The 16,771-nt window shown below is 42.1% G+C and overlaps 1 protein-coding gene across 1 annotated transcript in view; it reads left to right on the plus strand.

Annotated features, from left to right (window-relative positions):
* ofcc1 (orofacial cleft 1 candidate 1) overlaps positions 1 to 12,114 on the plus strand; it is a 92,365-nt gene extending 80,251 nt beyond the window's left edge. Inside the window, exons 23-25 of the mRNA XM_086192359.1 lie at positions 3,709 to 3,915; positions 10,161 to 10,299; positions 10,466 to 12,114. Of these exons, the coding sequence (XP_086048485.1) occupies positions 3,709 to 3,915; positions 10,161 to 10,299; positions 10,466 to 10,536 (417 nt within the window). The 3' untranslated portion in view covers positions 10,537 to 12,114. The remainder of the gene's footprint in view (positions 1 to 3,708; positions 3,916 to 10,160; positions 10,300 to 10,465) is intronic.
* Positions 12,115 to 16,771: the final 4,657 nt, after the last annotated feature.

Raw genomic sequence — 16,771 nt, forward strand, 5'->3', positions numbered from 1 at the left:
TGCCCTCTTTTAGCTGTTAACTGCAAGTTTAAATCTGAATTTAGCTATGAATATGGGTCACCTTTTAAATATAACACAATATAATATCCTTTTTAGTGTGCAGTGCATTTAGCCTTTTATCTGTGAGGCAGTGATGACTTTTTTTTTTTTTTTTGGCCTCACACTAACCAAACAGCCATATTATCAATGGCAAGAATACCAAATCCTTGACAGACTTTATATTTGCACACACACTTGAATAAAAATGACTGACAGGTCAGTCAAATTTTATTACAAGTCACAGTTGATTTTTTTAAAAGAAAACCTTTCCACAAGCAGCTGTATTTACTGCTTTTATTCCATATTCATTTGTGGAATGGTATGATTTGGTAAGTGTGAAATCGCATCTTCTCCCAGAAAGACAGACAGACTATATTTGTGAACCATGGAGCCATGTCTGCAGCTGTGCCATCCCCACTTCCTGTGGCCTGGTCCCTCCCTCCCATTCTCTATGTGCATTTGCGGTAATGTCTACAAATCCTGAAATTTATGTCCCTGCTGGAAAACATGGTTTGCCGTTTATAGTCGCTGCTAAAAGATATAAGGCCCGTCTCTCCTGATGCAAGTCAAGGGACTGATGCAGACTCTATCAGATTTCTAAATACAGACCCCGACAATAAATCCCAGCTTGATTGGGTTTGAATTGGGTTAGCTCACTTGAATGCTATCTGCTTAACCCACAGCTGGCCTGTCTGCTCCATGCAGGCATTGAACCTAAATCAGTCACTTAGTGCTATCAAATGGAACAATGGTGGAGTGGAGAGAGCACTCACGCTAGGGCTAGGAGCCAGGCTAGCACCATAACGCAACACAACAGACCAGAACAGAGTAGTGTAGAGCAGACAGGCCCTCTAATGCTCTTTCCTTTTTGTGTCTCAGCAATGATGCATCCTGAGAGCCATGGTGCATTGCATGAAATGGCATCACCCAAACCTAACACACAAACACCTTTTCAAGCTTTTGTTTAGTCTTGTCAAGTGGATTTCACGTGCTAATTAGCGTAGGATGGCAGCATGGCTAACATAAAAAAAAATCTATTTTCATGCAAGCCAAAATACACACGCATGAGCGCCACACGGGGACATTTAAGCAGGTGTGTTTAACCAAAGTGACTTAGAGAATGGAGGCTGAATCTGTGGTGGTTCTATCATCGCTGTACAGCTTGGTTTACAAATCCTGGTCCGGGACCTTAAACGGGTCACACACACACACCCCCCCCCCCACTCACCTATTGGGGTGGAAAAAGGAAGCTTTTTCACATAAGGGATTTAAATGTTTGTGATTTCAGGCAAACAGTTGCATTTTCTCCAAAAAGAAAAAAAAAATCAATACACACTTTACAAACAAGCTGCCTTACAGATGTGCTGATTATGTAGGAAATTCAGGTAATCCCCCCCCCACCCCCACCCCCACCCCTGTGTGGGCTGAGGCACAGTTGGGGCGATTTCACCAGTGGACCTTCCCTCACACACATGCTTGCCTTCTTTAAATTTTCTTTCTCTTTTGCACTTGTGACTCTCGGACATTTTGACAATGAGGGCCTTTCTAATCACGGGGCTGTCTGGTTTGCAGTTTATGTAATGTCTCTAATTACACGCGAGGTAATGGCTCTCGCTGTTTTCTCGGCAAAGTGCCTTGAGTTGTGTTTGGCTAACTCTGTTTATAAGTGCGGGGTGACATCGATACACCACTAAATTAAACCTCTCCTTCAGCTTGACCCTGCCACTCACGGACCGGCTGAATGAGTTTGCCTTTTTTCCTATTTTTGTATTTTTAGACGAATCATAATTATGCCGCCAATTACAGTGTGACCTTGAATTTCACAAACTACTTGAAAAACTTCCTTTTCATGATGACTTTTACTGCGTGCGTGTGTTTGTGTATGTGTGGCTTTTAGTGCGTCTGTTTTTGCATGCAGCTCTGGTGTGAGAGTACTTAACAATAATCAACTGAAGATGTGCGTATAGATTCAAACCATCTCACAGGTCACCCCCTCTTTGATGAAACCTGACACACAATAACACCATGACCTTGCTCATGTGTGTGTCCATGCTTCTTCATACCGTGTGTGAAGATTCTCCACTGTTTCTGAGGGTTAAAAAAAAGTTTTATTTTAGTGTCCTGAAGCGTGTTAAGGTTGGTGAACCCTTGTGATTTCATTTTGTGTCCTAAAGCAGAGGATCTGGACGCCACTGCTGAATTTAGGCCTTATTTAGTGCAAATAAGTTGTTTACTGTGTACGTTTTTATCTTTTAGCTCATATAAGATCCGCCAACATGTGTGTGTCGAGTCGACGTTAAAGCCTTCGCCAGCCGACACTATCAGAGAGGCTGAGAGCTCCCATGATCTTCACACATGGATGGCTTCGAGTTACATGACCTATATAACATGTTACACGCTCTGCTTGTTCCCCGTGTCTCACCCTAATAGAGAGGGGCAGCACATTACAGGTGTGTAAGCCCCCCAATATACACATGCACACAAACACACACACACGCACAGTGCTGAACAAGCCTACCACCAGGACTACACATATGTATGCATGACCACAAACACAACCCGTCTCTTTACCTGCTACACATTAAGCCCCATAGGACTCATGGACTTCCAGGGATTAGCAGGCCGATGTAGCGTGTAGCGGTGCATCTCTGGTGGCTGCAGTTGTGTGTAAATAGAATGAACTGGAGCGCCAGTTTAGATGGTAAAGTGGAGACCGATGCTCATGACAGCTGTTCTCCTTCACTGTACGTGCTTGATGAAAATGATGCGCTATCACAAACCCACCTAGTCGTGAGCAGGGAGGAGCCAGGAGCGGGACATCAGGGCATTTGCTGCCTTAACCACAGGTCTGTCATGACTGTCTTACTATTTTATGTTTCTGACAATAAAAAGGAATGTCCGTTATATTTCTCGTGGTTCTCACTGCAAGGGATTGCACAGGTGCATTGACTGCACTCGTTGCCAGACATTTGTGAGATATGTATGAAAAATTGTGCTGAATTTATTTTTAAAAGTGTCATATCCACATTTTAGATTGGCTTTTCTTGATGAAATAAAGAGGCAAACACTTATTTTGTGTCCTTTCAGACATTGTCCAACTTGCCTCTGAGTGCCTTTCCTCAGAAATATGAATATATTCCGATGACATCCCTCCACTGCACTAGGGGTCTCTGTGTCTGTGTTGCTTCTGGGCTCATGTGTTGCAGGATCCTGAGCCTCATGAGCCTCTTCTGGGCCTGTGTGATTCCAGATAAAGCCCACCACTTTTCCTTAGTCTTGCCCCTCTACCTCTTTCTCCACACACACACACACACATACATCAGTTTTATTTGTATAGCACCAAATCACAACAAAAGTTATCTCGTGACATTTTACAAGCAGAGCAGGTCATGCACCGCACTCCTTAAACGAATTTACGCCCAACAATTCTCCATGAGCAAGCACATCTTTTGTCACCTCCCATTTTTGGCACAGTGAATGAGCCAGGCTTTGACAAATGGAGGCTCTTCCAGGATGTGAACGTTGGTCAACTCTCATGTAATTTTGTTTCCCCCAGGAGAGAAGGTGTTTTCATCCTATGAAAAGTGAAAATGCTATAAAACTACGCAGCAGCCAAGTTTAGAGGAGAAGTTTCAATACCCTTCTTTCCCACTGTGTGTGCTTGACTAGGTGGCAGTCTATGATTATGTGTGGACAGCAGAGGACCCCTTGGTGGGCTCGGAAAACCCCATTGATGGCTCACACAGGGAGAGTTCCCAGCCCCCGCTACCAGAGGGCGAAACCAGCACCCATGTGGCTGTCTACACCTTGTACGTAAGCGGACTAAAACAACGTTACAGACACTTCCTGCGACAACCGGATGGCGCCATCATTGAGGTAGGAGAGACTGAGAATTTCCACAAGATTAAAGAAACCATTGAAAATTGTGTTCTGATTGGCAGATATGTCAGTAAAATATTTAGTTTGACATTCCTTTGGAGGAATCTGCCCTTTGATTTGAGGGAAAAAGAGTGCAGTAGCCTTTACAGGATGAAAAGGATTTGTATAATCCAACTGAATAAATAATCTGACTGCAAAATCTAGAGAGAGTGAACCTCTGTCAAGGCTGCACAATCCTCTGAATCTGGGATTTGAATAATTCTTATTTCATTCAGATGTCTTTTATATTACTCATATTTTGGGGTAGAAATCACCTGTTGAATAAAATATTAGTATTTTGCAAAAATACAGTGTGAATTATACAGAACACAAAGTGAAAAGTCGATGAGAAATGTGGGAATTACAAATGTGAACAGTACCAAAAAAAACAAATCACTAGCATTACCTACAGTAATCTATGAATGTCATGTGACGAATATGGCGGCAAGTATGTGGTCACAGTAGATTTGAGTGTTTCCTGTCATATTTATTTCCCTATGTTGTCCGCCTTGTTTTTTTTTTTTTTTTTTATTCACTGTAAGTCCACATCTGATGATAGAATACAACAAGATAAAGGTGGAAAAAAGAAAAGGGTGAGAGAGAGTGTTTGGAGACACTCCCTCTCTCTCTCCCTCTCTTTTGAGAGAGAGAGAGAGAGGGAGAGAGCGATGCAGTCACTGGTTCCTTATTTTAGTTCAATTATAAAGACAACAGTACAGCTCTGTGGTGTGAGGGAGAGAATAAATGTGACTGCTTTTTTTTTAATTTCATTTTCCTTGGGCAAAACCTGATTTGAAATTCTGTCTTTTCAAATAGGAACAGCAGGATTCGCCCTGAGAAACAAATCATGACTTAGTTTAACATGTCGAGCTACTGTTTACTAAACACTCGATTTAACAAACCTCACCTCTCTCTAGTCCTGCTTCTGTTAAAAGTGACCTTTCATGACACCGATGTCATTATTATATTTTTAACAAATAGTTGCACATCATTCCTTTACGAATGGTTTAATTTCTCACTTGTGGCTCAACTGTTGACAAGACAAGCAGGTCAGGAACAGTCTGACTGTTGACTGTTTCGTATTTTGCAACATTAGCAAGGATTCATTTATTTCTTCCATCATTTTGTCAGCCCTCAAAAAGCAGCCTGGATCATCCCAACAAAATTAACATTTTGAAGTTTGAATGTCAGAGGAATGAAGAAGGAGGGCGCTAACAATTAGCTCTGAGGCGCTATTACGTCTTAATAGTTGTCTGTCATTGTTTGAGTGATGGTGAGCTTGTGTGAATAAACATGCAATACGGTATATTTATTACTGGTATCTGTGTGTGTGTGTGTGTGTGTGTGTGTGTGTGTGTGTGTGTGTGTGTGCGTGTGTAGCCTCTAGACCTGAGCTTAGATGAGACATCTGGGGAAGTTTTTATACATATATATATATATATATATATATATATATATATATATATATATATATATATATATATATATATATATATATTTAAATAGAGCCCTCACATTAATAGAGACACATCCTCTCTTTCTGTACCCCCCCCCACACACACACAACTATTCATACTGCACAGAGCACGACCTCTCTTTCTAACCTGCTTGCCCCATTCTTTCAAGTGAGAGGAGAGTTTCATCGAGGCCGCCTTAAGTGAAAGATGCATGTTGCTGTCTTTTGAAAACACACACACACACACACACACACACACACATGCTCTCTATCTTAGCTTCTGTTGCTCTCTTTTCCTCACACACACATACACACACGCACACACTGTTTCCCGTGGGTGTTGCTGTCTGTTCTTTGCAACTTAACAGGCAGGGACCCCAAGTAGCAAGAGATGCCGATGGCGTCCTCTTTCACCCGCTGGTAGCAGGGAGCGATAACACCAAAGCGTTGCTTTGCCGAGAGAGCACTGTGCCATTCGCCTTCGCCTAACAGCGCGGACCCCCACTTTACATATTCAAAACTAATCCTCCCCTGAATATATAGACTGGTTTTTATGTATGGATGAAGATCCAGGAATCACCAAAGGGCATCCCCGGCACTCAGAGGAACACGTGAGCGGATTTTATTAGTGCTTTATATAATTCTGCCAGCGATACACACATGCGACAGGGTGCTGTGTACAAACTGGCCTCCAGATGCAAGGTGACAGCTCCTCAAAGAGGAATAACAGCTGTGCAGGCGCTGCTAAAAAATTAAATAGATAAGAAATATAGAATGAAATAGAAAAACTACTATGAGATGCGGTGACCACGATGCTGCAGAGAATTTCCTCTCCGTTCCTCGATTTATGACATTTTAAAACAATTTTATGGGTTTTTCTGTATAGGCTTATTACTTTATTCAGTTATCCGAATAAAAGCATGTTTTATGGTGATGTGGTTACACTGCTGTGCCATCAGACACTGTTATGTAACACCACTCATGTCTAAGCAATAAAAAAACGAATGTAATCTGTTGTACTTCAAGCCAAATATGGCTTAACTATATTTGACATTTTCAGACAGGGTTCCTCCTTTTTTTTTTTATTGCAGAGCCTCAATACATCCTCACTTTTGTTTTGCGCATTATTATTTTTACAATGTCTTTTTTTGTTATCTTGATCGTTAGCATGGTTGACACGCAATATTTCACTTCATCGCCGTGTGTAATAACGTGACTCTCTGTCCCAGTTAGTTAAAAGACTAATCCTGCTACTTAAGAAGTCTGTTTCCATTTACTGAGGAAATATTGACGGATGGCTCATTTCCTTTAAAGAGCTCTGTTTTTGTAGTCGGTGTCCTGGACACCAATGCCCCGAAGGACCTGCTCCTCCCTTAGACTAACATGACCACTGCTCTGGGGGCAATCAGCTTTGCATATTATACACACATTTACACCCAAAATTTGTCTAAACGAACACCTTAAAAAGCAAGTCCTGGAAGAATGGCCCTGAGCTATAGACACTGTTAGACTCTGTTTGGAATGAGCAGAAAAGCGAGGTGTGTCCTGTTTGATTTGCTGAAACTTGAGAAACTGAGAAAGAGTCACACTATATGAAATGTTTCTGGTGTGTATTCAGCCAGTACTGAGCTGACTATGTTAGAATCAGACGTTATATTACGTACTGCCGGGCAAGTTACTCTCAAGATGTCAGTCATTCCAAATTTAAAGTGACAAGTTACATTATAATATGACTATCTAAAGTTCATAATGTTTGCAGTTCTTTAAATCAAATAGACACAAAGTCCAATTAGGCACTCAAATTAAAAAAAAAAAGCTACTGTTTCATATTATTTCTGCGCATTCGTAGCGTCAGTATGACCCACTGACCTAGATGTGAACTTGGTCACATAGCACTGCGTCAATGACACACTCCACCATGAATCTCTTCAATTCTCAGGTTTCAAGCAACGCCTGGAAACACCAACTCTTCAAATTCAGCTAAAACTTCCACCGGGACTTTGAGGATGAACTGAAAAGATTTTAGCGGTCAAAGGTCAAGGTGACTGTGACAGGCACACGTCACTGAGGCAAACAACCCGGATGATGTGATATTCTTTCTTCCACCTTTCACCCCAACTTTCTTCCCCAACAAGTCAAACAAACGTGCTGGAAAGAAAAGAAAATGGCCCTGAACAAGCTACCGAAACAACCAACCGACTGACTGGTTTCTTCTTCTATTAGTTTGACTCGAGACTACAACGGCAAACTGCTGCCACCTACTGATTGTCTTGGCTGTGATCTTAAGGATAATAAGTAAACATGTCCAAAGCATATAATCAGTATTATCCTGCACGAACCCTTTTCAAATTTCATCGCGCAGCCCGATGTTTTATTTTGTTAAATACCACAATCATATTGTCTTTGTTGACAAGCATTTTGAATTCTGTTCAATGAAAGTTAATATAAATGATCCATCATGTTGCCCGAGGCAGGTGTCTGTGCTGTTGACCACGTTGAAAGAATTTTAAAGCTGAATCACAACAATACAAAAAGTTAAAGCAACATTCCCATCAGCGTGCGCTAATAAAACACATTAAAGGTAAAGTGAGGTGTAGCTTTTCAAACACTCATTACCTATAAACAGATGTTCCCCAGCTGCCAACTCGCAAAACACGCTGCTGACAACAACTGTTGGGGCCGAAATTATGCGGGGAAATGCGTCTCTATAACCTAGGACCTTCAGTGAAGGCCTCATAACCACTCTGTCTGAAGAAACAAGATGGCTGATGAAGAAATTAATGCAGGCAAAGTCATTATCCTCCCTCCTAAAACCACAGTGGGTTTATGTCCCCCTGTGTCGTTTTTTCTCCCGGGCTAACATTTAAGTGTCGATGGACTTATAAAAAGATAGGACAAGCCAACTGTGCTGTTTTTTTTTGTCTCCTTTCCTCCATATGGGAGGCAGCAGCATATGCAAGAACTGGCTCGGCTTCTGTAAAACTTCCATTAAAGATGCACAACTAAGGCTCTGCCAGCTTGACTATTACCTCTCTCCGCAAATTATTTATGGCTCAGAGAAAACGCTGATGATGAGCATCTCCAGCGATTTGGATAAATAAAAACACTTTTCACTGCATTGTCAGCTGTGTGTTGTTTTTCTCTTCCCTTTTGGGATGTGCTTAACCCTTTTTAGAAGCAAAAGGTATGCAGTTTCTCCACGTTGGAGAGTTTCAAGTGGATTAAATGTGAATTTTCTTAACCTCAGCACGAATAACTTTGTTCTATTATACATGGTTAAGGAGAGGATACCCCCTTTTTCCAATACATATACCACACTTGGTAAATATGATGGTAATAATGACATTGATGAGTAATTCTCCTCCTCATCATTATATTCCATGAAATCGCTAATTAACCCAGATCCTTTGTCTTGGCTCGCCATGACTCAGGCTGCTGTCCCCTTGCACACGAAGACGGGTCTCCGCCAGACCAATATTGACCTAATTTAGTATGCAGAGAATATGAAGAAGTTAACCTTTTGAAAAACACCTTGCAGCAACATTAATTGACAGACCGCATCAATTCTCCCTCCTACCCCTCTTTTGTAATTACTCTACCGCACGTTTGATTGCCGCTGCGGAGCTGAGGACCCACGCTTCATTTGCCGTGAGGTCATCGCCAGCCCTCAGAAATATGAATATGATTTTTACAGGAAGTGAGTGTGCTTTTTGTGTGGTGTGTGTGCGTGTGTGTTTGTGCATGTGTGACCACAATAGAGAAGAGAAACAGGGGGGATGTCCTTGGCTACATGCTGGATGTTGCAGGAGGAGATTAATGCCTCCCTGGCAGCCATATCTGCTTAGCAGGAGGACTCCTCCAAAGTACACCACATGTAATTATCTAGCAAGTTTACACAAGTTTTAGATAAAGAAGGAGTTTCTGGCACATTTTTTAAGTTTGCTCAATTGCTACTTTATTTTCTGCAACTGTATAGATGCTTTAATTTTTATTAGCTCTCCGAAAGAGGTCATGCTTTGGTAGCATTTGACTGTCCGGTTGACAGAAAAACTACAACAACTTTACCAAACTTAATAGACGGGCTTCATCTGGGACAAGGAAGATTCCATTAAATTAAGGGGCAGAAAGAGTGAGAACAAGAAATTACATGCACACCACCCCCCCACCCCCACACACACACACACTCACTGCTTGCAGCTTTAATTAGGGCCTGAACACTAAAGTGGGTCCACCTTGGTAGAGGTACACCATGCGCACTCTCAGTGCCTTCTAATTGACGACTTAGTTTTGTTACAATTTCTTTTCCTTCATTTATTGAGAGTAAAAGTGAAATCATTTTTTGGGACAAATGTATGTTTTATCATACGATCACAGCTAAGAAGTGGGGTTTCAGCCGCACTTCACATCACTGTACATAAGTAGGTCAACCCGGTGTTGCGACAGCTCTTCCCCCTCTGGGACGAGAAGTATTTTGTCATATGAAGTCTCCATTTCGGCTTCTCCACCAAGTTCACTCCAAGCACCAGGATTGAGGTTGAGACGATGCATGGCAACACCAGTCGCAGGCCCGCAGGAAAATAGTCCTGCCAATTTCACTCACTGTCATCCAAGTTCAACTTACTTTCAGGCGCCTGATACATGTGGCCCTTGGGGTTTCCTGCGACTGTTGGGTTTCAACCTTGTTGCACTGCTCTTTCATTGTAATGTTTCTGCTGTGTCTGACTGCATGTGCGGGGTTTTGCTGCAGGTGATCGGTAACATGGAGGGGGAGGACGCTGCAGCCAGAGTAGTGCCCTTTCAGGGTCAGAGATCTGCCAATCAGAGGCCAGAGAATGAGGGCCGAAATGCCACTCAACAGCTGCGAAAACGGAAGAAACATTTTGGGCGTGAGTATTCCTCAATCTGTAGAATAAACTGTCTTCCATGAAAAGCACACATCAGTGGAGCTTATCGCCTCATCTCAAACATGTGACCCTCCTCGCTGCACAAACCTGGCCTTTTTGTTTGTTGAACAGAATGTGCACGGTTTCATTGGGTTTTGTGTTCCCTCAGGGTCCCACCGTGTCGAGCCAGTAGGAGGAAGCAGGTTTGGCTCCAGTTTTGTACAGGATCCCAACCAATGATATCGAAGCAATAGTTGGCTCCTTAACCAATCTGAGTGTTTGTAGTCAGCTTTCTGCTGCATATAGAGGTCTTACATATCCTTGATGACTTTTTGTGTGTGTGTGTGTGTGTGTGTGTGTGTGTGTGTGTGTGTGTGTGTGTGTATTTGCATTGAAAAGAATGCTTGTGACCTGTATGTTTGTGCAATAATTCATATACATTAATGTAAGGGCGTATGGTGGCGACAACAAAAAAAGATCATATTGCTCTGACATGCTTCTGTATTTCAACGTAAACAAAGAAGGAAATACGCTTTTTTTAAAACTGAAACAATGTTCAGCAAAACTAATTAACGTGGCTTGTCAGGTAAGAAGCTTCCAAAAGTCACTAATCAGAAGTCGAGTGATAAAATATCAATATTGGCCTCACATTAAGCAGGATAATATTCAAGCCAGCTTGATTTGTATTGAATATGTGTCTGCTAGTCAGTGCTCGTGTAATGAAGTGGCTCACAAATCAGGCCATAATGGTCGCCTACTTACACATATTGCTTAATTAAAGGTTGTGAGCTTATTAGCATGTGTCTCTGGCACAGGGTGCAGAGATGGGGACCGGGGCTGATGTCGTTGAAGGCCAGGCTTTAAAGGTTTTATAGATAGCTAACCTATCATACTAAAACCATAGCCCCCCCCTAAAATCAGATCTTAATAACCTGTCATTTCCATTGATGATGATTCTCCTTTACGGGCGGCCATTACAGATCAAGTTCTGAGCCATTTCTGCTGGTCATTACCAAGAACACACCTTGAAGTTGCTCCTCAACTCCGTGTTTAAACAGCCATAGGGCGTGGCAGCTACATACCCAGAACACATTCTCACACACTGAACATCTAATAGAGCCTTCCAGAGTAAATGCCTAAACGAAAGGAGAAATTTGAAGAGTTTCCAGAGCCTCGGCGATTAAAACAAAAACAAAACAAAAAAAGACATGTTGCCACAATTCTAGAGGGAATTCATCAATGTAACTGCAAGTAAACACCATGAGGAGCTAATAGGATGTGTAAGAGTCTGGCCTTGCATCCCGTCCTTCTGTCTGTCTTTGACACTACCCAGAACCTACAGAGCTAATGTGCTCCAATTAGAGATCACTCCATTAACAGTGACAGTGCTACACCCCCCAATTCAATCAACCTCCTAATGAACATGAAGCAGGGATGCTGCTTCTCACAGATGACAGCAAGCTCTTCTCTCTCCCGTCTCGTCCTACCTTTTTCTTTAACTTCACTTTTTTCTTTGTGTTTGTTCTCTCGACTGAAGGGAGATGAAACACAACCTTGTGTTTTATTGTATTTTTGCAGTTGGAAGAGTAGGCATATGTTTCAACTCTACATAGACTACAAACATTAGTGCAACACATGTCCAAGTTATGTAAGATACACCTTCCTTGGAAATAGTGCATGATGTTCCTACCCATGATGTCAATAAAATAATAATGATAAACTAAATATTTATAAAGCCCTTTTTAAACAACGAAATCAGCTCAAAGTGCTTCTATAAATAAATATGAGGTGAATGCAACTGATTCATCCAGGTCTGTTCCTCTCAGGTTTACAACTTTGTAAGATTGAACCTCACTAATATTTTCTTTTTCAAGCTGTATGACAAACAGCAGATCGATCATGTGGGAGCTGAACTCTGAGGGGAAAAAAGTACAATGTGAGTCGGATGGTTATTTTGAATAAGTGATGTGTATAACGACCGTCATCCAAATACTGGCTTTGGTTCGGATTGGAACGAAGTGAAGAGTAGAACTTATTGCATGGAGACTACAGTAGAGGGCCTGCCAAGGTAATATGACATCATCAGATCCAAACCTGGATTCTTTCTGAAATCTGTCTGTTCTTACCATCATCCATCCATCCATCCATCCATCCATCCATTCATCCATTTTCTACCGCTTATTCCTGTTAAGGGTCACGGGGGGGCTGGAGCCTATCCCAGCAGCTTTCAGGCGAGAGGCAGGGTTCACCCTGGACAGGTCACCAGTCCATCACAGGGCCAACACATAGAGACAGACAACCATTCACACTCACAGTCACACCTACGGTCAATTTAGAGTATCAATCAGCCTCGTCCCCTCTTGATGTCTTTGGACTGTGGGAGGAAGCTGGAGTACCAGAGAGAACCCACACAGGAACAGGGAGAACATGGAGACTCCACACAGGAAGATCCCTCGCCCGAGCCGGGGCTCGAATCCGGAACCTTCTTGGTGTGAGGCGACAGTGCTGACCACTGCACCACCGTGCTGCCCATCTGTTTTACCATACGCATTTTACCAAATTTCATCACAATTCCTCCACAATTCCATACTGCAGTTATAACAGACATCCATTCCAAGGCTTGATAAAGATGCAGGCTATTCCCCAGGCCTATGCAAGACTAAAAAAAACAACAATGGTAATAAAGTAAATGTTCACCGAGCATGAAGTTCTTCACCTCAGTACATTGAATGGGATGAACAGGAAGTGAATGGTTGACCCCGCTTGACTCCTGGAAAGTCAGTTCAGCTGTGGATCTGGATTAATGCTCACAGATGAGTTAATAAAATAAAATAAATGCACTTGGGACAAAACGCAGGTCAACAGGTTAAAATCATGTGTCCGCATCATCTTCAAACGTTATATTTTCTCCTCCTGTGTTCTTCTTTCCCGTCGTCTGCTTCTCTGCAGTAGGCGGAAAGCAGAAAGAAGCATCTTCTTTGCAGTGGCGATATTTAAAAAACCCAATTAATGAAATAAAATAAACTTCTTTTCATCCTGCAATTTATTTTGTTTGCACTCTGCAAGTTGTTGAAGCCACTACAACTGCAGGGAATTGAATTTGCCCCTCCTTGACATCATGTGACCAGAGTAGCTCAAGTCCCATGTGAAAAATGAATAAACACAATTTCAAACGTTCCTACTGGGTTTATTGGGTATACTGTGTTATTTAACAATAAAGATTATGGCATTGTTTTATATTAATCTTAAAAAAAAAAGATGAAGGCTTTGTTTTCCTCTTTTTTCTGGAGGTATCCGAACCTCTTCAATCATCAAAACAACACCTCTCGCAGTTTTCACCAACGAGGGGGGCAGAGGGTGCAGATTGAGACGGGCCAAAGGTATTTCACTGGTTCAAATATTTGATTGTTAATGACAAACACCATTTCACCACAATTTAAATTTCAAATTGATCCCTGGGAGCAATTATTTCTGGGGGAGAGAAACACGCCGCCAGGTTTCTACACCACACATTTGCTGATTTAAGTTAAAAGAAAACCTTTTTGCAGAGCTATCATGAGGGAGCTGCAACTTTTTGAAGTGAGTGTGTGTACATGCGCTTCGAGCCAAGCCAACCTGGGGATGTAGCTGGAGAGTGAGAAAAGGGGGGTGGGGGGGGGGTGGGGGGGGAGGGGAGGGGGGGGAAATAAAACATAAAAAGAAAAAAAAATAACACTTTGTTTAATTCTATATTTATGTAGCCCTCAGCTTGAGGTATTCACATAAAACAGTTTGTATTCAGAAGTGCTGCGGTGATCGTTATGCTGCACATCGAGATCGGCGACTCTTAGGGCGTGGTTGGCGGCTGCAGCTAAGCCTGATTCATTTGAATTAAAGTTGCTCAACTAAATAAAAGGGATTCAAAATCCCACTTTTGCTGCTTTGTCTGTGTTTTCTTTTACTCGTTTCAAACCACTATTGAATGTCTTGATGAAAAACTTTGTACATTCTTTGCATAGATGTCTGTAAGTACTTTGAACGCAACTTCATTGACGTTTTGTTTGATGTTGAAACAGTTGGGGGTCGAAGAGCTTGTTCTGGTACTTTTTGTCTACTCAGGAGGTATAACTTTAACTTAACGATCTAAAACAAAGCTGTTCATTTTTTTGTGATCTGGGGGTTAAATTTACCAAGACTGAGTCATTATTTTAATCTATATGATAATGATATAAATATTGTTTTTCCCTAATGAGAATCACTGATGGTTGATTATATTTCAGAATGAGTGACACTTTGTCCAAGACATCAGTGTGGTGCAAGCGAAGAAAGAACCAAATGAGAAGGCAGCAGAGACCGTGGTACACAGGTAAAATACATTTCATACATAATTCAGTTTTTAGTTTGAGTTTTTGTCCACAAAGGGAAAAACCTGACGAATGTAGTCACTTGACCTTTCGTCAGTGTCTTGTCTTCCATTTTTGAAGATTTCATTTCATCAGTCGCACTGATGAAATGAAATCTAATAACTTGGTCGTGATTTGCAATTCGACCTCACGTGTTCAATTGCTGCCTTCTGTTGATGATGTATGCAGATCATCTCGCCTCATCGTCACATGATGCCAAATGTTCAGCAACTAATCCACTGCTCCTCTCCTCTGCCTCGACTGCCCGCAACCTGCAAAACCAGTATGACAGTGGCATTTGTGTCACCATGGCGGAGCAAGAATATGCAAAACAGACATACATTCCAGACCTCTGTCAGGTTTTTCTGCCCAAGCTGTATTCTTCTCCACTGACCCCAAACATGATTTCCTGGTGCTTAAGCCGTGGAAAACACACACGGATGCGGTGTACGAAGATGTCAACATCGTGCCATATTTCTGTGGCATCTGGATAGATCATGTGCCTCTCTGCACACATATTTATTTATTTTTCCCCCCTTCCAGAGGAGTGTCAGGGAGGCAGATGTCCTGCTCACAGGAAAAATAATTTGCTGTGGAAAAAAAAAGGGGGGGGGGGAGTGGGGAGGTAGAGGGAAAAAAATATATGAATATGCAAATCTAGTCGCAGTGTGGAACCTTGTAATGAGTGGGAAATGTTGTCGCCATCTTTCATTATGCAGAGGTCATTGCTTAATGCCAGGCAGCTGGGCCCAGCTTCTTCTTACTGTGCACCCCCCCCCTCCCCACACACACACACACACACACCAACCTCTCCTGTCGTCTCACAGCAACTTAAACCAAAGTACAGCCTGGCGCAGAGATACACGCACACACATTTGTAAACGCACGTGCATGGATATACACGCCTACTGGATAGCCAGACACAAAAGCTTTTGTAGGATTGAGAATTTTGACACTCTTGTGTCACAAGAGTGTCACACTTGTTGGATGAAAACAAAATACATTATCTAGCATTTTGCTGCTCCTGATAAAATATATACTGCAGAATAATTCTCCTTCTTCCATGTGAATTAATTTTTAAAAAGATAACCTCACCACTTCAGTTCTGCAAAAAGCAAAGTGTGAAGGTGGAAATATTTGACTTACGTGAGTCCAGCAGGTTGGACTTTGATGTATAGTTGTGTTGTGATTTTGTATCTTATCCTTTATGAGTCGAAAGTTCAGAAGTAGACGCAGCCCACGCCCCTCGTATTGCAGCTGTTGTTGTTCCTCGCTTCCCTTTTGATCAACCCGTTCGTGTTCTGTAGATTGCTGAGACAGCTCGCTCCTCTTCTGTCTCCCCTCGCAAAACAGCTTTGCTGAAATTTCCGCTGGCGTCTTCCCGACATTGAGCTATGGGGCTAATCATTAGGTAAACCTGTCTCCCTCTCTCTCATGCACTCTTCAAATAATCCTAGGTTTGAATGCTAAAAATGTAATGAACTTCATGGTTCATTGTGTCTGACACTGCTTAATTAATGGGTGCATTTAAAGTACATAGGGCCCCAGTAATTGATTTATATGCATGATTTGCACATACAGCTGTTGGTTCCTGTAGGAGACTCATCACTCAAAAAGTGGCGCTGCTGATGATAGGCTGGCTAGGTGATCTGTTGGCCACTCCAGACATGGGAAAACTATTTAAATGATAGCAGAATATCCTTTGGGAATACAACAAACTTTGACTTTTACGTTTTAGCTTGATTTTACACAGTCTGGCCAACCATGAAGACTTGAGCTTTCTGGAACATGACTGGAAAAATAAGTATCGTTGAGATACTTCGCTTTCATCATGCCAATGTTGCCGTTGGACCCACTTTTTTTTTTTCTCGGTAAATGAAAGCATGCTGCTTTTGTTGGTCTGCATCTCGTGGACATCAGCAACAACACAGCCGAAGAGAGTCTCTACCTATATTTTCTGCACTTATTCACAAGAATGCCAATGGACTGTACATGATCTGAATCTGACTGATTGATCTGAATTTGCTTATTTCAGCTCTTCCACTTGCATTCTGCCAAACTAGTGTCTCCAAGCTGCAACAAGGCATCTACCA

This window comes from Aulostomus chinensis, chromosome 21 (assembly GCF_037954235.1).
Source record: "Aulostomus chinensis isolate RoL2024-O1b breed Wild chromosome 21, RoL_Achi_v1.0, whole genome shotgun sequence".
In the NCBI taxonomy this organism is placed as follows: Eukaryota; Metazoa; Chordata; class Actinopteri; order Syngnathiformes; family Aulostomidae; genus Aulostomus; species Aulostomus chinensis.